Source organism: Lagenorhynchus albirostris, chromosome 17 (assembly GCF_949774975.1).
Source record: "Lagenorhynchus albirostris chromosome 17, mLagAlb1.1, whole genome shotgun sequence".
NCBI lineage: Eukaryota > Metazoa > Chordata > Mammalia > Artiodactyla > Delphinidae > Lagenorhynchus > Lagenorhynchus albirostris.
Genome location: NC_083111.1, coordinates 29,178,247 through 29,200,320, shown reverse-complemented (window position 1 = coordinate 29,200,320; position 22,074 = coordinate 29,178,247). Strand labels below are relative to the sequence as shown.

Genomic DNA, 22,074 nt, shown 5'->3' with positions numbered 1-22,074 from the left:
CCATATTTATTATGATGTATATTACATCATGTGTCTTATTTATATTATAACTGGAAGTCTGTACCTCTTAATCCCTTTCATCAGTTTTACCTACCTCTACCTTTTCCCTTCTGGCAACCACCCATTTGTTCTATGTATCTATAGCCTGTTATACTTTTGTTTTATTTATTTGTTTTTAGAATCCACATATAATTGGGATCATACATTATTTGTCTTCTTCTAGCTGATTTATCTCAGGGTAATGCTCTAGATCCATCCATGTTGTAAAAAATGCCAATATTTTATTATTTTTAAGGCTGAATAATATTATATTTTATATATATATGCCACATCTTCTTTATCCATTTGTCTACCAATGGACACTTAGGTTGCTTCAATATCTTGGCTACTGTAAATAGTGCTACAATATACATTGTTGTGCATATACCTTTTCCAATTAGCGTTTTATTTTCTTTGGGCAAATAACCCAGAAGTGGATTCTCTTGATCATATGGTAGTTCTATTTTTAACTTTTTGAGAAACCTCTTACTGTTTTCCATAGTGGCTGCATCAATTTACACTTTCACGAACAGTGCATGAGGTTTCCCTTTTCTCCACATCCTCACATAGTCCTGTAATTTTTTAATAGCCATTGTGATGGGTGTGAGGTGATATCTCATTGTGGATTTGATTTGGAGTTCCCTGATGATTACTAACGTTGAGCAACTTTTCATGTGTCTTTTGGTTATCTGTATGTCTTCTTTAGAAAAATGTCTATTCAGATCCTACACCCATTTCTTAATCAGGTTTTTTTGTTTTTATGATGTTGAGCTGTATGAGCTCATTGTATAGTTTGGATATTAATCCCTTACTGCATATATTGTTTGCAAATATATTCTCCCCGTCAGTAAGCTGAATTTTTATTTTGTTGCTAGTTTCCTTTCCCGTGCAAAAGCTTTATAGTTCAATGTAATCGCATCTGTTTATTTTTGCTTTTGTTCTCCTTGCCTGAGGAGACAGATCCAAAAAATATTGCTAAAACCAATGTCAAAGGGCATGCTGCTTATGTTTTCTTCCAGGAGTTTTGTGGTTTCAGGTCTTACATTTAATTCTTTAATATATTATGAGTTTATTTTTGTATATGGTGTGGGGAAGTAGTGCAGTTTGATTCTTTTGCATGTAGCTGTCCAGTTTTCCCGACACCATTTATGGAAGAGTTTTCCATTGTATAGTCTTGTTTCCATTGTCGTATTTAATTGACCATATACGTGTGGGTTTATTTCTGGGGTCTTTATTTCGTTCCATTGTTCTATGTGTGTGTTTTTGGTCAGTACCATAATGTTTTTATTACACTAGCTTTGTTACAAAGTTTGAAATCAGAAAGCATGATAAATTCATCATTTCTCTTTTTCAGGATTGCTTTGGCTGTTAGAGATCTTTTGTGTTTCCATACAAATTTTAGAATGATTTCTTCTAGTTCTGTGAAAAATGACATTGATATTTTGAGTACCAGATTTTTGCCTCCTTGGTAGGATTTTTTTCATGGGTATTTTTTTTTTTTTTGGATGCAGTAGTGACTGGGATTGTTTTCTTAATTCTCTTTCTGATAGTTCATTATTAGTGTTTAGAAATGCAACAGATTTTTGTATATTAATTATGTATCCTACAACTTTACTGAATTCATTCATTAGTTCTAATAGTTTTTTGCTGGTGTCAAAGATTTTCTATATATATTACCATGTCATTTTCAAATAGTGACAGTTTTACTTCTTCCTTTCAAATTTGAAAGCTTTTAATTTATTTCTTGTCTGATTGCTGTGACTAAGACTTCCAATACTATGTTGAATAAAAGTGGCAAGATTATACTTATCGTGTTCCTGAACTTAGAGGAAAGGCTTTCAGCTTTTCACCATTGAGTAAGATGTTGGCTGTGGATTTGTCATACATGGCCTTTTTCATGTTGAGGTATGTTCCTTCTTTACCCACTTTGTTGAGAGTTTTTATCATAAATATCTTGTCCTGGACAAGATGGGATCATTGGGATTTTTTAGTACAGACTCACTTTCATTATTGATAATTGGTCTGTTCATATTTGTCTATTTCTTCTTGATTCACTCTTGGAAGATCATACATTTCTAGGAATTTATCCATTTCTTCCAGATTTTTCATTTTATTGGTGTATAATTGCTCATGTTATGATCCTTTGTATTTCTGCAGTATCAAAGGAAATTTCTTTCATTTCTGATTTTATTTATTTTATTTTATTTTATTTATTCTGATTTTATTTATTTCTCTTTATTTCTTGATGAGTCTGGCTAAAGGTTTGTCAATTTTGTTTATTTTTTCAAAGAACCAGCTCTTAGTTTCACTGATCTTTTCTATTTATTTTATTTATTTATTTATTTACTTATTTATTTATTTTTGGTCTCTCATTTATTTCTGCTTGGGACTTTATTATTCCCTTCATTCTAACTTTGAGCTTTGGTTGTTCTTGTTTTTTCTAGTTCTTTAGATTTAAGGATAGAGTGTTATTTGAGATTTTTCTTGCTTTCTGAGGTAGGTCTGTATCTCTATAAACTTCCCTTTAGAACTTGCTTTTGCTGCCTCCCATTAATTTTGGAATGTTGTGTTTTCATTTACATTTGTCTTCAGGTATTTTTTTATTTTCTCTTGGATATTTTTATTGACCCATTGGTTGTTTAGTAGCATATTGTTTCGACTACAAGTGTTTGTGTGTTTTGCATTTTTTAAAATTGTAGTTGATTTCTAGTCTTATACTGTTGTGGTCACCAGAGATATATGCTCTAAGCGTGCCCCATGTGGGTTGTGAGCCCCCGTCTGTTGTGGTAGGTCTGACTTCTGTGGGCACGCTGTTAAGCAAGGCTTTCCCCAGCCCACTTGACTGCAAGGCCTTGCTTCATGCAGTGACTGTGGCCCAGTGTTAGGTGGGGCACGTCCCCTCATGCCTGGCTGCTAAGCCTGGGGTCATGGGGCCACAAGACTAGTACCAGCCTGCCAGTGGTCACAGCCAGATCCGTTCATGGATAAGAGGCAGTGGGTCTGGTGCCAGTCCACTGGTAGGCAGGTAAGCCCCCAGTGCTAATATGCTAGAGGGAGGATTCCTAAATGACACTTTCCAGCACCAGTGTCCACACAGTGCAACAAGCTCCCGAAACGGGCTGCAGCCAGCATTTCCATCCCCAGGGGGAGGCCCAGTTGCCTCCTGCCTCTCCAGGAGGCTTTTCAAGATGAGCAAGGGGATCTGACCCACGTTCCTCTTAAACTATTGCCTCTGTGCTAAGACACGTAGAGAGTGAGATTTTACATGCACCTGTTTAGAGTAGAGTCATTGTTTCCTGTAGTCTTCTGGCTCTCCCAAACATAAGCCCCACTGGTTTTCAAAGCTGGACACTACAGGGGTTCATCTTCCCAATGCAGGACCACCAGTCTGAAGAGCCCAATTTGGGGTTCAGATCCCTCACTCCTTGGGGAGGACCTCTGTGACTGTGATATTCCTCCCATTTGTGGATCACTGACCCAGGAATGTGGGTCCTGAATATACCATGTCTCCACCCCTCCTACCCATCTTGTTGTGGTCCCATCTTTATATCTTTAATTGGAAAATTATTTCTGCTAGTCTTCAGGTCTTCCTCATACATAGTTGCTCTGTTAGATAGTTGCTCATAGATAGTTGTAATTTGGATGTACCTGTGGGAGGAGGTGAATTCAGGGTCTCCCTACTCCTCCATTTTGGTCACACCTTTCCTGGAGTATAATTTTCTTTACCTAATTCCTGTCTGTTATTCAAGAAAGAAATAGCAGGTTTTAAAGACTTTGACCAACTGGAATTTTTTAAATGAGTTAAGTCATTGAAAAATGAATTAATTCTTAATTAGGCATTAATTAAGAAGAATCTAGCAAAGTTTGCAAAAACCAAAAATTATTCAAGCAGATCTTATTATAAGAAATAAATACTTCTTTTAAATGAATTTAGGAACTAATGAATGGAAATCTAAAATGTTATTTAGAGAACAAAGGCAGGTTCTAAGTACTTCTTTTACAAAATACTTGTTAAGACAAATGAAGAGAAAAATGACAAAATTTGATGACATTACACTTTTCCCCAACCAATTTTCTTAAAAATGAAATCTTACTTGCTAAATTAAAGTCTTCCCCTAGTCCCCATCTTACTCACTTTGTGTACTGACTTCTTTTGTCAAACTCTTACCTTCCCCAACTTCTGCGATATTTTTCTCTCTCAGCTTTACCTCTCTCACTGCTACTTCTCGGTTCCTTTACTTGTGCTACTCCTTAAATGTCAGCAAATTCCAAGGTTGTGGCCTTGGAACACAGTATATAATATTGGATTATTGTTACTTTTCCAAAACTTCTATCTGCTCGTACCCCTCATTTGCTTAATATTCTCTGTTGGTTCCCTTTAGCCCATAGGTCAATGTTTAAACTCCTAAGCAGATCATACAGGAACCATCATAAGCTGACCCCACTCACCTTTCCAGACCTAACCACCATCACTTCTGACACACCCCACCACCTGGTGCCCTCCACATACACACTGTCTTCCAGTCACGCCAAAATACTTGCTGACATGTCATATTTTTTTCACATCTTTGAACATATTGTTCTCAAGGCCTGGAAGGCCCTTATTTCATTTTTCTGTCAAAGACCTTCTAATCCTTCCAGACTAAGGATGCTTTCTCTGTGAAGCCACTCCTTGATACCGCAGGCCAAGTTCAGTGTGAGCATAGCATTTTGTACATATTTTTATTACTTATTATTAGATACTTATTTACATCCTTGCCTCCCCCATTAAACTATGAACATCCATAGAGTTAGTATCTGTTTAACTTATCTTTCTATTTCCAGTACAAAAAGTAGAAACTCAATAACTGTTTGATGGATGAATAAACTTCTAAGCAGACTAAGATTTTTAAGCAGAAATTTATTAAATGATATAAATGACAACACATCTTACTCAGAAAAAAAGGTTTTCTTGGTTTTGTAGACTGAATGTCCTCCTATTTCTGTATTGTGTACGATGTATCAGATTTTCTTCCACTGCAGCTCCATCTTCTCCATTCTCGAATGGTTTATAGAGGTCTTAGTGGGACACACTTGAAGAATCTTGATGCTGAAGCAGGGCTTTAGACATTTGAAAGAGGTATAAGTTATCCTATGATAATTATAAGGAGAGAGAGAAAGACACCAATGGTTGGGGAATTTGTAAACAACTAGATTTATGATATATTTGTGGACCTGGTGGAAAATGGATATTAGTGGAGAGGGGCTCTTTAAACGGAATCCACAGGTTACCCATTTCCAATGTGAACCACATGGGTTCCAGTTTGGAAGTGAGATGGAAAGGGCAAATATGGATTTGAGGAGGTAAGAACGTATAGAATTTACGGGGGCCCATGTAGACCCAGTGTCATACTCAGAAGGAAGGTAGAGAGTGAGTTAGAGCTTTGAGGAAAAGCTGTGAGGAAACTTAGATCATTATGAAGTATACTAGTTTATACAGTAAGTCCCCTACCTATGAACTTTCAAGTTGCAAACTTTCAAAGACATGAACATACGTTCACATGTACATTTAAGTTAGTTCATGTGTCTGGCGTACATTGTCACATGCATGCATTCTTTACAAGTGGTTGTGCTTTTGTGTATTTTAGTATACAGTATTATATAGAGTACATAGTACAGTATCTTTATTTCAAGCCCAGGATGTCTGGAAGCAAATGTAAAAGCAGCAGTGATGTAGCTGTTACTGCTAAGAAGTACCAAGCAATAATGATGGAAACAAAAGTGAAAATAACTGAGAGAGGAGAGTGAGGTGAAAAGATGGTAGACATCGCTCACTTTTATAACATAAATCATTCAACCATCGGCATGATTCTAAAGAACAAGGACAAGGTCATGGAACATGTGAAGTCTGCTGTGCCAATGATGCTGACAATAATATTGAAGAATCGTGGAAAAGTGATGGAGGAGATGGAGAAACTTCTCCATCCTGTGGACGCAGGATCAGCATCAGCATTGAGTCCTGCTCAGCTTAATGCTGTTTCGAGAGAAAGCTAAAAGCCTTTATGAAGACTTGAAGAAGAAACACAGTGAAGTATCAGAGGGCATATCTTTTAATGCCAACCATGGCTGGTTTTATCGATTCGAGACCAGAGCCGACATTCACAACATAAAAGTAAGTGGCAAAAAAAAAAAAAAAAAAAGTAAGTGGCAAGGCAGTGAGTGCAGATACGGTAGCTGCCCAGGAATTTCCTGAAATGCTTCAAGAAATTATTGATGAAGGCACGTATTTGCCCAAGCAGGTTTTTAATGTGAATGTGGCAGGACTGTGCTGGAAGGGGATACCAGACCAAAGTTACATCAATAAGGAGGAAAAGTTGATGCCACCCTATAAAGCAGCAAAGGATAGGCTAATTCTGTTGTTTGGTGGCAATACTTCTGGTGATATGAAGCTGAAGCCTCTCTTAGTTTATCATTCAGAGAACCCAGGAGCCCTTAAAAACATAGCCAAGGGCTCTCTTCCTGTTGTGTAGAAGAGTAACTCCAAAGTCCAGGTTGCACAGGCCATTTTCCAGGATTAGTTTTTCCACCCTTTATCCTGGAGGTAGAGTAATATTGCTTGGAGAAGGATGTCCCATTCAACATTCTTTTGCTGCTGGACAATGCTCCGGGCCACCTCCCATTCATGGACGACTGTCATCCCAGCGTCAAAGTAGTGAATCTGCCACTGAATATTTCGTCGTTCATCCAACCCATGGACCAGGGAGTTATAGGGACTTTCAAGAAATATTTATGTCACACTTTTCATCAGGCAGTAAAGGTGAGTGACAAATCAGGAACAATCTTGTGACAATTTTGGAAGGACAATAACATCTACAAGACCATAAAAAAAACCATTGACTTTGCTTGGCATGAGGTTACAGCCGTCACCATGAATGGGGTTTGGAAGAACCTTTGCCCGCAGTTTGGTCATGATTTTTGTGGATTTGAGAAGGTGGATGAGGAATCCAAGGAGGTCTTCAGCAACTTAGTGACTCTCAGTGAGAAGCTGGAGCTAGATCTGCAAGAGGACAATTTTACTGAGCTCCTTGCTGTGCAACACAAGGAGCTTACTGATGAAGACCTGGTGGAATTGGAGGCCCAGAGGAAGGACAAAGAGAGACAAGAGGAAGAAGAAGTAACTGAAGAACGAAAGAGATTCACGATGCAGGGAATGGCAAGGGGATTTTCTTTATTTGAGGAGTCACTGTTAGTTTTTGAGGCACAGGACCCGAACATAGAACGGTACATGAAGGTTGCAGCAGCCATTCAGAATGCAATCCAGTGCTACCGTGTCATTTATGATGAGAAAAAAAGAGCTACTACCCAGACATCACTGGATAATTTTTTCAAAAGGGTAGATAGAATTGAATCCAGTGAGGAACCAGAACATGTGCCGTCAATGGCAGGCATGAGTGAAACTGCAGCTTGCCCTCTGTCTCCTGTTGCTGATGATCCTTCAGCTCTACCATCTCCCACCTCCTCTCCCTCCTCCAGTCAGTAACTCTTCTTGCCTGTTCACTCAATGCCAGCCCCTGGATGCCAGCTGATGTACTGTACTACTGTACTTTTCAAGGTACTATACTATAAAACTGTAAATGTTTTCTTTATTTTTTGTTTGTTTTTAATGTATTATTTGTGTGAAAAAAAAGTATTATAAACCTAATACAGGACAGTACTACATAGCCAATTGTGTTAGTTGAGTACCTAGGCTAACTTTGTTGGACTTATGAACAAATTGGACTTACGAACATGCTCTTGGAATGGAACTCGTTTGTATGTAGGTGACTTACTTTATGTTATGCTTTATATGTTTTCTTAGAAAGGAAGTTCATTAAAGCACACTAGATATATTAGTTTTCTACTGCTGAATAACAAATTATGGCAATTTTAGAAACCTAAAACAACACCCATTTACAAGCTCACAGTTCCATAGATCAGAAGTCTGGGTGGGCTTGGCTGGGTTCCCTGCTTAAGGTCTTACACAGCTGATATCAAGGTGTCAGCCAGGCCTGGCTGGGTTCTTACCTGGAGGCACCAAAGAAGAATCTCCTTCTAATCTCATTCAAATTATTGGCAAAATGCAGTTTTTTATGGTTGCAGGACTGAGGTCCTTGTTTCCTTGTTAACTAGCCAGGGATCACTCTCAGCTCCTAGAGGCCTCATGCAATTCTTATCAGGGGACCCTTTTCTCCTTCAAAGCCCAAAATGGAGAATTTCTCTCAAGTAAAGTTCCGCTTGTGCTTCAAATCTCTGACTTTTTCTTCTGTCACCATCTGGAGAAACTCTCTGCTTTTAAAGGGCTCATTTGGTTACATCAGGCCCAGCTATATAATTTCCTTGTCTTAAAATCAACTGAGCCACATAACACAACTAATTACAGGAGTAAAATCCACCATATTAATTTTCCCTGGGATCATGCAGGACATGTACACAAAGGAGCCATCTTACAACTCTGCCTATTTTGTCAACTATAGCTTTTTTTCTTCTCACTATACAGTCTAATGGCAGAACCACAGTCAAGAATACTCCTTTGCTATTTCTGGATTCTAATTTTTCAATGGAAAATCTGTATTGCATGAGCACTATTTCCATCAAATTTAATGCTTAAGTTGTTCTATCCAATTGCAGAAAGAAGCAGTTAATAATCTTGGGTATATAAGGAAGGTGAAGAGACTTAATCCCTTCCCTGTATGTTTCTCCTCATGGGTCCAACTCGGTCACCTTTTTTTTCTTCTCATTTAGTCCAAAAAGCAAACCGCTTGGAGCCCCTGTTATTAATGAGTATGCCGATGCCCAGCTACACAACCTAGTGAGGAGATTGCATCAAAGAACAGATTTCTACAAGAGAAAGTTGGTGGAAGGTGATATGTCCTCACCTGAAGGCAGCCCCCAAACTGGTGAGCAGTGTGAACTCAAAGTTCCAGGAAGAAGGAGGTTATGAGTGGACATGTATTTTGCAAAAGTTTTAGTTTGGGGTTCCCCAAAAGCCAACCCCAAGACAATGATTTAACTATAAATATTTTATATTGAGGGTGCTCCAGGAGGTGAGGGTGGGCAAGAGAGACAGAGAAGGGAGTTAAGACAATAAAGGTGTGTTAATGAAGCGTTACTGCTGTGGGCCACTGGGGCTTGAGCCAGCTGAAAATCTGTGTGGATGACACATCAGAATTATCCTGAAGGAAGAGGAAGCTGGGGTATCAACCCATCAACTCCTATCCTTCGTTGGCTGAGGGTTGCTGCTGGGGAATGTTGCTAATACTCCAGCATTTTAAGCAAGGCAGCTGGGAGAAATCCCCAAGGCAGAGAGATGCAGGAGCCTTCTGCACATGACCTCTGGCCCACAGAATATGCACAGGCCAACAACAATATCTGTTATAGAAAGTTTTATTGTAAATATTAATTAATAATACCCATAATAAATAAAGCACTTATAATAAGAATACAAGAATACTACCTGAGTACACAACACAGCAAAGGACATCAGTGAACTAGTCACATAAGAAGAGAGACAATTATCAGTCTATCTAATAATTAGAGAAATGTGCTTATGAAAAATTAATAAGTACAATAAAGTAGAGCACAAAAGTGATATATACGTCATATATACATAGATACATGGTGTATATATGTATATATAGTATATATACATATATATACCATAATTACATCTATATAAAATGTTTATAGCCCGCGCACCGCGATGAAGAGTGGCCCCCACTAGCCGCAACTAGAGAAAGCCCTTGCACAGAAACAAAGACCCTACACAGCCAAAAATAAATTAATTAATTAATTAATTTTTAAAAAATCTTTAATAAAAAATGTTTATAAATGTATAGAAAAATTAGAGAAGAAAGTGTGTTGTTTAATAACAGATAAATAAAAACAAAATTGTTAATTACATAGGATGGAGTTGAGGATTTCCTTGTAATTCTGTAGGAAGAAAGCTGGATTTTCAAAATAAACTATGTATTATATATAGTTTCTTTTTAAAGAGAAGGGTCTAACATATAGTCATTATAGCTTGATAAAGATTTGTTGAAAAGAATATTTTGAGCTTTACTTACCCATAACTGGAAGGATATAAATGAAGCTAAAGAAGCAAGAAACTAGGGGACTTCCCTGGTGGTCCAGTGGTTAAGGCTCTGCCTTCCAATGCAGGGGGTGCCGGTTCAATCCCTGGTCAGGAAGCTGAGTCCCACAGGCTTTGCGGCCAAAAGACCAAAACATAAAACAGAAGCAATATTGTAACAAATTCAATAAAGACTTAAAAAAAAAAGAAGCATGAAACTGAAACCTGTGGAATGGTGCACATTTGTAATGTTTCTGTTCAATGTAAATCCAAAGCACTAACTATTTATGTTCCAAAATATGTGGGAATGAAACTTGTATTTAAAATATCCTATTTGTAACATCTTTGGGACACTTAATTTAAACTTTAACCTGCTATTTATTTCCAACTTTTGATGTTTTCATTACTTGGATATTTTCACAAATGGCAATATTTTAAATGTCATGAAATGCCTCATCTGCCTGTATTGAGAGGGGAAGATTTTGGAATGTTTTGATTCCAAGAAATCCAAGCTTTTTTCTCATTAAGCTAACCTAACCTCTTAAAAATGTTTTCATCTCTTTTTTCCTATAAAGCAAAGCCCACAGTTGTATCATCAACACAAGAAAGCAGTGCTAAGCTAAAAGAAGAACATTATCAGAAGGTGCCTCTAACAGAGTACCTAAAGCGAATCAGACTTCCAAAAAGCATAGATTCGTACACAGGTACCATCAAATGGTGGATTATCTCAGTGGGAGGGCTGGCTGTTACCAAGAACCCCTGAAACCCAAAGTCACAGACAGCTTCCATTTTCTCTAGCCAGTGATCTGAACCTATCTAGAAAGCAGAATTTAAACTGTATTATCTGCAACGGGTTGTTTTCCCCTTTCCAGTGAAGATAAGAGATAAAAGTATCCTGTGTGTTTTTAAAATAGTCCAGGGCCTGTCCTGTCCCTAATTAACTTCTAAAAGAAGTCCCAAAGCATTAAGTAATATGTTCACTGAACACCCTCCCAAAAAAATCATTATAAAATGTTTGTCTTCTTCCATGGCTTCACATTGTTAATTAATCCAATTGAACAAATCCCCTCCTACAGCTTCCCTTGGGCAGAGGAAAGCTCTGTGTACAGGGTCATGGACTGCCTTCACTGGCTGATTTGCCCCCTCCCCACTTCAGTCACACCCCTGTGGGCAAGATGTGGCCTTTGGCTCACAAGCCCTGGGTGACCCTGCAGCTTAATTACCAACCAGCATAAAGCCCTTTGAGTCAGTTCTCCTGGACACGGTACCTCTGACTTTTCCCTGGGTTCCCCTTTCCTCATCTAAATAGTACAGTCACTCATGGGGACAGACTGAGTGGCCATTCTCTGGGAGACAGGAAGAACACTCTTTAATGTCAGAAAAGCTGATAAGATGACTTATCCCTCGTAAACCCCAGTGCCTGGGCTCTAGGGGCAGAATTGTGCTGAATGTTTTAAACAGAGTCTCTTATACAAATTGCTTATCTCCAGTAGGTAGTGCCCCAACTTTACCAAACTAAGCAACAGAATTATTTTAATGTTTTTTACATGCCATGTGGATTACTCCAGTCTCTATTTTTCTAGATCGATTCTATCTCCTGTGGCTCTTGCTTGTCACCATTGCCTTTAACTGGAACTGCTGGCTTATACCGTTGCGCATCATCTTCCCATATCAAACACCAAACAACGCACGCTACTGGCTTATTACGGACATCATATGTGATACCATCTACCTTTTCGATTTGCTGTTAATCCAGCCCAGACTCCAGTTTATTAGAAGAGGAGACATAATAGTAAGTAGGGTTTGGGAGAAGCACAAACTGACAAAGGAATATCAGATTGAACTACAAAAAAACAAATTAACAGCATTGTGTTATTTAATGTCTGACTGATTGTCTGCATGTATGGGTCTCTAACGACTGGAACCACCAGTATAATAACAATAATAATAACAACAACAATAACAAAACAACCACTGAGCACTCACCATGTGCTGGGGACCATGCATCTCCCTGTACCTTAGTTTCCTCATTTTAAAAATGGGAATAACAATAGTACCTTCATAATACTGATGAGAAGACTGAATGAATTAATGCAGGTAGGGTGCCTAGAACTGTGTCTGGTGCCTATCTTCTTTTCACGCTTCACTTTCCAGATTCATCACACCTCATTCCTCATCATCAAATGCAGTGTTTGGTCCACTTCAGAAATATCATTCTTACCCTTAGGAGAAATCATCTTCCCCTGGATTTATTCTCACAGTTGAGGGAATTTCAGAGCCAATCCAATCAATCTAAGACATAAAGAGAAGACTATGTTTTCACAAGTACACATCCAAATCGTACAGCCTCTTATACCCTGCACCCCACCCCCGGGCCCTTCCCCAGCTAACTAGAACAATGCTTCCTTTCCAACTGATGTCCACTGTGATATCCTCATCACAGTCGCAGTGAGGGCTGCATGGAACATTTCCTCCAATGTCAAAGTAGGAAGAGCAGAGCAACCAAGTGTATGGCACCTTGGGTTCATATATGTTTTTGAAGAAGAGAGGTAGTCTCCTTAATCTCCTGAATATTTTCTTTTGAATTTCCAGATGATTTTAAGTTATCAAAAAGCTAAAAGGAGTTTGGGTTATTTTTTTCTTTAAAAAATACTATTTGTGGGCTTCCCTGGTGGCGCAGTGGTTGAGAGTCCGCCTGTCGATGCAGGGGACACGGGTTCGTGCCCCGGTCCAGGAAGATCCCACATGCCGCAGAGCGGCTGGGCCCGTGAGCCATGGCTGCTGAGCCTGTGCATCCAGAGCCTGTGCTCCGCAACGGGAGAGGCCACAACAGTGAGAGGCCCACGTACCACAAAAAAAAAAAAATATATATATATATATATATATATATATATATATATATAATTTGTTGAGGAATGCCCCCTATATTTGAAATCTTTTCTAGGAAGAAATTCTAAAGGCAAGAGCTAAAGCTATAGCAAAAATCTATTCAAAATATTCCTTGTGTGGACTTCAGAGCATTAGTTAACTCACCAGCATGATCCCCTAAGTTCACTGGCAGTTTGATGAATGAAGATGATGTGTACAAATAAGAAATAACACCCAAAAAAGGGGGCACTAATTTCAACCTCCATTAGATGCACAAAGGAGGGAGAAAATCAATATTTGACAAATGGAAAATGACAAAATCAGTAAGGAGAGACTTTTATTTTCAATTTTATAAGAGGTCTTTGCACACATGGAGTGTTAAAACCAAGAAAAATAACCGATAAAAACACACTCAATGGTCTCTATTTAAAATGCATTATTACAAGCTACAAATATAGAGCAGGAACTAATTGCTTTGTTTGTTCAAATGAAGTTTAATGGTTTCTTTAATGTAGAGTAGGTAGTTTTAGCCTTTAAACTTGATTACATTTTGCTAAAAGGACTATGCAAGTTGAGTATCCAACCTGAAAGTCTCACTACATTTAGCTATCTATGCAAACTTTGTTTTACACCATCAACTTATTCATTCATTCATTCATTCAACAGACATTTATTAAATACCTATAGTTGACAGATATTCCAGAACTGGAGGATGGAAATATCAATTCCCCAAGGGCTTGAGGGAAAACAGATACCAGATTGAGGTGCTAGAGGCCACAACAGAGGGAATTGGGAGGGTTTACAAGTTTTCCACAGCATTTATGTGCAGTATCTTTCTTCTGAGAATGGTGCTGCACAGAGAACAGAACTTTGATTCAAGGACCAACAAAAGGAGTCTCTTATTTAAAATGTCCTTTATAGACAGCAGGAATAGAGCTGGGAATGACACCACGGACGTTATGTAGATATGAGACTTGCACTCACAACACTTTGCTAAGACTGCCAATCACAATGATCCATGGAAACGCTCAGAGCCTTCTAGTGACCACGTCTATCAGGCCTGTCATTATAGTCAACTGCTTTTGGTCCTTTAGCTACTATTTATAAACTGATCTAGAGAAAATTAACAACTCCCTTCTCTGTGCTCTGCACATTTTACTCACACTTCTGTTATTATTGTTAAATAACAATTAAGTTCACTATGATGTAGCAGAAACAAATAGCCCAGGGTCAAATTTCGCCTCTGAAATTAACTTACAGCAATACTTGAGAAAAAAAAATTTACCCTTTCATTGTCTACTATCTTTGTCATCCGTAAAATAGAACTAGTACCACCCACCTCATAAACTTATTGTGAAGATTAAGTAAGACAATGTGAACATCTAGCCTAGGGTCTGGCTTCTAGAAGATGAGCAGTGAATTGCTGACTGAATCAAATGAATGAATGTCCACACACTAACTTCCTCTTGTCTCCTATTTGTATAGGTAGCTCACTTTGTTACCTGATAGTAAGTTTCTTGAGAGTAGGGACAGTATTCAATTCATTTCCCTATTTATCCTAGGAATTCAGAGGGTACACTCAAAAATGTTTAAAGGAGTTAATGAATGGCAATATTGGTTCAAGGATTTTCTTCCCTTGAATAACAGTTTAATCTACCTTGTAGTAGTATTATATAGTATTATTATTTTGAAACATTTTTATCTGTTCTGTGTGAAATTATGGATTTTCTATGAATTATTTAAAAGAAGAGGTAAACAATAAATAAATATAATAATACCTTAGATGAGGGTCTTCAAAGACTATCTGTTTGAAAAAGATTTAAGTGCAATTATCATACCCTTTCTAAAGTAAGCTTCCTCAGAATAAGTGTTGCCTGCATAATAATGAGACTTAAAAGAGACAGAGAGAATTAAATAGGGTTACATACTAAAAATAAGTGCCTACAGAGAGACCTTCAAGATGGCGGAGGAGTAAGAAGTGGAGACCACCTTCCTCCCCACAAATACTTCAGAAATACATCTACATGTGGAACAACACCTACAGAACACCTACTGAACACTGGCAGAAGACCTCAGACCTCCCAAAAGGCAAGAAACTCCCCACATACCTGGGTAGGGCAAAAGAAAAAAGAAAAAACACAGACAAAAGAATAGGGATGGGGGCTTCCCTGGTGGCGCAGTGGTTGAGAGACAGCCTGCCGATGCAGGGGACACAGGTTCATGCCCCAGTCCAGGAAGATCCCACATGCCGCGGAGCGGCTGGGCCCGTGAGCCATGGCCACTGAGCCTGCACGTCCAGAGCCTGTGCTCCGCAACGGGAGAGGCCACAACAGTGAGAGGCCCGCGTACCACAAAAAAAAAAAAAAAAAAAGAATAGGGACGGGACCTGCACCAGTGGGAGGGAGCTGTGAAGGAGGAAAGGTTTCCACACACTTGGAAGCCCCTTCACCGGCAGAGACAGGGAGTGGAAGACGGGGGAAGCTTCAGAGCCACGGAGGAGAGCACAGCAACAGGGGTGCAGAAGGCAAAGCGGAGAGATTCCCGCACAGAGGATCGGTGCCGACCAGCAGTCACCAGCCCAAGAGGCTGTCTGCTCACCTGCTGGGGTGGGTGGGGGCTGGGAGCTGAGGCTCAGGCTTCAGAGGTCAGATCCCAGGGAGAGGACTGGGGTTGCCTGCGTGAACACAGCCTGAAGGGGGCTAGTGTGCCACAGCTAGCTGGAAGGGAGTCCAGGAAAAAGTCTGGAACTGCCTAAGAGGCAAGAGACCATTGTTTCGGGGTGCGTGAGGAGAGGGGATTCAGAACACTGCCTAAACAAGCTCCAGAGATGGGCACAAGCTGCAGCTATCAGTGCGGACACCAGAGACGGGCATGAAAAACTAAGGCTGCTACTGCAGCCACCAAGAAGTGCAAGCACGGGTCACTATCGACACCTCCCCTCCTGGGAGCCTGTGCAGCCCACCACTGCCAGGGTCCTGTGGTCCAGGGACAACTTCCCTGGGAGAACACACTGCGCACCTCAGGCTGTTGCAATGTCATGCCGGCCTCTGCCACCACAGACTCACCCCGCATTCCATATCCCTCCCTCCTCCCAGCCTCAGTGCTCCAGAGTCCCCTAATCAGCTGCTACTTTAACCCCGTCCGGTCTTAGTGAAGAACAGACGCCCTCAGACAACCTACAGTCAGAGGCAGGGCCAAATCCAAAGCTGAACCCCAGGAGCTGTGCAAACAAAGAAGAGAAAGGGAAATTTCTCCCAGCAGCCTCAGGAGCAGCGGATTAAATCTTCACAGTCAACTTGATATACCCTGCATCTCTGGAATAATGGAATAGACGATGAATCATCCCAAAATTGAGGCAGTGGACTTTGGGAGCAACTGTAGACTTGGGGTTTGCTGTCTGCATCTAATTTGTTTCTGGTTTTATGTGTATCTTAGTTTAGTATTTACAGTTTGTTATCATTAGTAGATTTGTTTATTCATTTGGTTGCTCTCTTCCTTTTTTTATATATACTTTTTTTTTCCTTTTTCTCTTTTTCTGAGTGTGTATGTGTATGCTTTTTGTGTGTTTGTCTGTATGACTTTGCTTCCACCATTTTTCCTAAGGTTCTGTTGGTCCATTTTTGTTTTTTGCGGTTTTCTTTTTTTTATTTCAGTATAGTTTTTAGCACTTGTTATCATTGGTGGATTTGTTTTTTGGTTTCATTGCTCATTCTTTCTTTTTCTCTTTTTTATTAATTTTTAAATTTTTTATTTTTACTAACTTTTTTATTCTTCTTTTAATACCTTTATTTTATTTTATTTTTTCTTTCTTTCTTTCTTTTTCACTCCATTTTCTTCTGAGCTGTGTGGCTGACAGGGTCTTGGTGGTCCAGCCAGGTGTCAGGCCTGTGCCTCTGAGGTGGGAGAGCCAAGTTTAGGACACTGGTCCACAAGAAACCTCCCAGCTCCACGTAATATCAAGTGGCAAAAGCTCTCCCAGAGATCTCCATCTCAATGCTAATACCCAGCTCCACTCAAGGAATAAATATGCTAAAACATTCTTCCAAAGTTGGAGGATGGGGTCATACTTCAACTTAACTTCTTAGCACTTGATACGTCTGTCTGTTCCATATAAGCTTTGAAGGAGCACTTGATATGTGCACTTGATATGTCTGTCTGTTCCATATAAGCTTTGAAGGAGCTGACTCATTATACTCAAGCTTGGTACATGATTCAGCATAAACTTGTACATATACCTATATCTGTCTGTGGCTCAGTAAGACATTTTGTTTAAGGGAAAAGAATCATTAAATAAGCATGTCATATATTTTCTAATGTATTTCTGTAAAATTTAGTATGTGCACGTGGGTAGAAATTATAGCCAAAAAAATGGGGTGGTGGGGCAGGAATTGGGAAATTGGTTAACAAATCTTAAACATTGTTCAACAGCAATTTAAAATTTTTGAACATGGACAGCCTGGATAATAATTATTAGAAGGTGCTGCTTCCATGTGTCAAGTTATAATACTTTGGTCAAATAATTAATAGTACACAGACAATTTCCTCCTACCTATAAGTGAAATAGAAAAATATAATCCCAATATTAGCATTAATTCTGAATGTTAACAAATACCTTCCTATTCCTCTATCTCTTACCACACATTTACTGAGCACATGTTGTGTGTTAGACATTGTGTTAGGAACTGAGAAACACAGGATAAATATATTGTCCCTACCCTTTTAAGTAGCTCAGAGTATGAAGCATGGACAGACAAAAGAAAAATGGTGGAATTTTGTGATGTAAGTCATGACAGAGGTAAGCCCTTGGTGCTATTTGATGCAGAGAAAACCAGATAAAGGAGGCAACACCTGGTCCAAATTTTGATGGACTAATTGAAATTATCTGCACACCTTCATCCCCATAAAAAAGGGAAAAATATGTCCTAAATTCTGGGAACAGCATAGATAAAGGCATCAAGGTAAGAAACTCTGCTATGCACTGCTAAACAGAATAAGTATAAGATGCTTCAGGAGGTGAGTGAGACAGAGAAAATAGAGCTTTGTATATCATGAAAGGGAGCTTGGATTTTTTTTCTTTAAGTCATGTGAAGTCATAGAATCTGACATAAATAGAATTGTTAATGATCTGATCTAGAGAGATCATCTCACTACCATTGTAGAACTGATCAAGGAAAGCAAGAATAAAGGCAAGGAAACCAAAGCCAAAAGGAGAAAATAGGCATGAGAAAATTTTAGAAAGGAGAATCAGTAGAACTTGGTTGCTGGTTGGATGAGGGCTAAGGGAGAGTGAGTGGTGTAGGATCACTGACTAGTGTAGATGAGGATGCTCATATGATACTCAATAAGAGGAGGAGCATGGATGGCTTTAGGGGAAATGGAGAATGATGATGAATTCAGGTTTGTTGTAGGTTAAATTTGAGATGAGCAGAACTGCTAAGTGAGGGAGACAATAATCAGTTGTTGGACAGGTCAACAGCTCCAGATACTAATATTAAGTGGAGGTAGAGGTTTGGTAGCATCCACATACATGGTGATCTTTGAAATAACGAAAGTGGATGAAATTTCCCAGGAAGTAAATATGAAAAGAGAAGAGGGCTGAATCCTGGGAAATATTGATTTTAAATGGCTAGCCATAGGATGCAAGAAGGACCCTAAAGGGCTTCCCTAGTGGCGCAGTGGTTGAGAGTCCGCCTGCTGATGCAGGGGACACGGGTTCGTGCCCCGGTCCAGGAAGATCCCACATGCCGCGGAGCGGCTGGGCCCGTGAGGCATGGCCGCTGAGCCTGCGCATCCGGAGCCTGTGCTCCGCAAAAGGAGAAGCCACAACAAAAAAAGAAAAAGATGGACCCTGAAAACTGGAACTGAAGAAGTAAAGTAAACCAAGAATGGCATTACAGATTCTTTGGAAAGAGAAAGTTCCAAGGACAAAATTGTCTCCAAAAAGTCAAATGCTTCAAAAGTTTTACTCATCTCTTCATGCCTTTACCTATTCATCCACTCAAATATTTATTGGGCTTTTAATATATTATAGTCACTAGTTATATACAGTTGCTAAACAAAATCAACCCTGTCCTGAGATAGATTACCATTTCATGGAGTAGACTGATCTTAAATAAATGGGGCAAGACATATATGTGTGATTTCAAAATGTGGTGAGTGCCATAAAAGAATGTTAGTCTATAAAGGATTCCCTGGGTATGATCATTAGGAGGTTATTGGTGGCTTTCACAATGGTAGTCTTGATGGAATAAGAGAAGTGAGCAAAAGTCAAATCACCACCAAAATTGCCATGAGTTGAAGAATAAATATGAAGAAAGGATGTGGAGCAAAGCAAGGTAGATAACTCTCTTAAGAAGTGTTAGTGTGACAATTAGAGCAATACAAAAAGAAAACAAAGCCAAGGAAGGTTTTTAAATTTATGATATGGGAAGATAGAGCATATTTATAGGCTGATGTTAGAAGGAACTAATAGAAAGGAATAGCTATAAATATTTTTAAAGTGAAAAAATGTTTAATGAAATTGGCTAAAATTAATATGAATTATAAATATAACATATTTCAGGTGGATTCAAATGAACTAAAGAGACACTACAGGAGTTCTACAAAATTTCAGGTAGGTGACTTACAATTCCAAAATTGTTCAACTAATCCATTACAATTTTGACTTTAAGTTCCATCTATAAATTTCTACCAAAAAAAATCTATTTCCTTTAAAAATTGTAGCCTTTGTAACAAAGTTTATACAGGTGAAGTTTTATTAGGCAGAGTTTTTCTTCTCAATAATTATACAATATACTTCCTAGTATGTGCAGATGTGTAATTCAATATATGGGTCTTTACTAGGCAGAACAAAATCTTAGCGCCCACATTTAAATTCCAATTTAAACGTCAACAAAGGAGTATGGGGTGTACTTTGTCTTGTCCATATATAATTCTAGCCTCCAATTCATGTAGCATGATGATGTAAAAGTCTACAAAATTGTTTCTACTCCTATTTCTTTCTTGTTCATATAAGCAAAATATATGCTACGGTATAGCACAGGGAACTCTGCTAAATATTCTGTAATAACCTAAATGGGAAAAGAATTAGAAAAAGAATAGACACATGTATATGTATAACTGAATCACTTTGCTATACACCTGAAACTAACACAACATTGTTAATCAACTATACTCCAATATGAAATTTTTTTTAAATTTTTAATAAAATAATTAAAAAAATAAAACCACTGGAAATTGTTAGAATGGCATACAGCAAAAAAAAAAGAAGCAATTATTTAGATAACATGGCATCTTCCTTTTCTCAAATAACTGTATAATATTATTTTTTCACCCATGTGTAATTTTTTCACCCATAATTATTTACAAAGTACTTTATTATCTTTTATTGTTCCTCCCAACCCTGAGAAATAGGCAGAGATTTGAGGGTGTTCCAAGGTTACCTAATCTGTATGAGTGAACTCCAACCTCACATTTCAAGGACAACACTTTAGTGGGCTCAAATTTTGTTAAAAATACAAATCTCGGTTTAGGTGCCAAATTGTCCCTACTGGCGATCTATGGTGATTAAAATTTCTTTCAATTCGTTTTTATCTCCAATTAATTTTCTCTGTAAAAAACTGCCACATACTTAGACATATTCATAAAAGATCTAAACTACTTTGATGAACTCTACAAAGAGGATGAATAGTTTTGTAAGTGCCACAGACCTTATTCCAAACACTTAATCACTTTCTTGAATTTGAATAAGGGCAACTTAACTCATATATTTAATTTGGGTTCATAAATGTAAACTTTTACATTTATTTAATTGAAGTCATGCCTTTTGAATTTCCTTAGCACATCCTGTATGTCTTATGGCATTGTATTACACTATTTCTGCGCTTGGTTATTCCACCATTAGATTGTTAACTTCTTGTGGACAGAAACAATATCTTACTGCTATTTCAACCCCAACATGCTTTGCAAAGTTCCTTGTACAGAGAACAGTGTTGGTCAGTACTTAATTCAATTTTCTACAATTCACTGAGAAATAAATCATCTCTATCTATACAAATCCACATTAATGTATTAATATCACACATGATTAATAACTCTCTGCATAGAAAAGTCAAGTGAGTATGTGAGCAATTGGATCCTGAAATAGCACTAGACAAATCAACAGTTCTGTGCTCCTGCTTCCTTATTTATAAGACATTATTTTAGTAACTGCTCTGTGTACCTCTCAACTTGTTATGTGGCTCAATATCTGTAGGGTAAAATCAATGAGGTTTGATGATATTATGCAATTTTTAAGCCAATTATTTTAGTAAGTAATTTGTTTATAGTAGTCAATGTGTGTTCATTCAAACTGAAAGTCCCATTCCTTTTCAATAGCACTAGGTTTTGAAATTGTAGTACACAATTAATTATCTCAACTTTCCATTTCATACGTATGGCCTTACACAAAACTCTTAACTCCTCTTAATTGTCTTAAATAAATTAAACGTTTTTTTAATGTACCCTGTTTTTCAAGATGACGTAAAAAATAATGAAAATGAATAATTGTCTTATGTAAAAGAATTTTTTATTGTTATCATTGCAATCAGGAAAGTATGCAAATGTTATGCTGTTATTTCACAATTACCAGGTTAATGGAAGGCCAGAATAATTTAAATACATCACAAATTTAAGATATATTATCTTTAGCTATAATAGTACTTTCAATACCTTCTCCCATCGGAACTGATAATTGTAAATGGGACTGACTTCTTTCCTCTCCTCTCTGTTAGCCTGTACAGTCTCTGATAGATATGTTCACAGCAGTTTATTGTTAGCAATATGATACAAAGTAGACAGTAGTAGAAAGAACTGAAGAGTCTGGATGAACCACCAACAATATAATTAGCCCTCAACACTGGAGAATTGCCTGAAACATAAAAATATATCACTACAATGAATGCCCAATTGTTTCACATAAAATCAAGAATGGGCTTGAGTTTCAGTCCAAAAGCCCCAAGTTTAAAACACTATTAAAATGTATTTTAACAGTAGCAACCATGCCATCTCTTAAATATATGTGACAGCTCAACAAAATCCCA

The 22,074-nt window shown here is 38.2% G+C and overlaps 1 protein-coding gene across 1 annotated transcript in view; it reads left to right on the top strand.

Moving 5' to 3' along the window:
- Positions 1 to 22,074, top strand: part of CNGB3 (cyclic nucleotide gated channel subunit beta 3) — a 141,125-nt gene that overhangs the window by 57,323 nt on the left and 61,728 nt on the right. The window contains exons 4-7 of the mRNA XM_060127731.1: positions 8,809 to 8,954; positions 10,702 to 10,830; positions 11,710 to 11,918; positions 19,557 to 19,607. Of these exons, the coding sequence (XP_059983714.1) occupies positions 8,809 to 8,954; positions 10,702 to 10,830; positions 11,710 to 11,918; positions 19,557 to 19,607 (535 nt within the window). The remainder of the gene's footprint in view (positions 1 to 8,808; positions 8,955 to 10,701; positions 10,831 to 11,709; positions 11,919 to 19,556; positions 19,608 to 22,074) is intronic.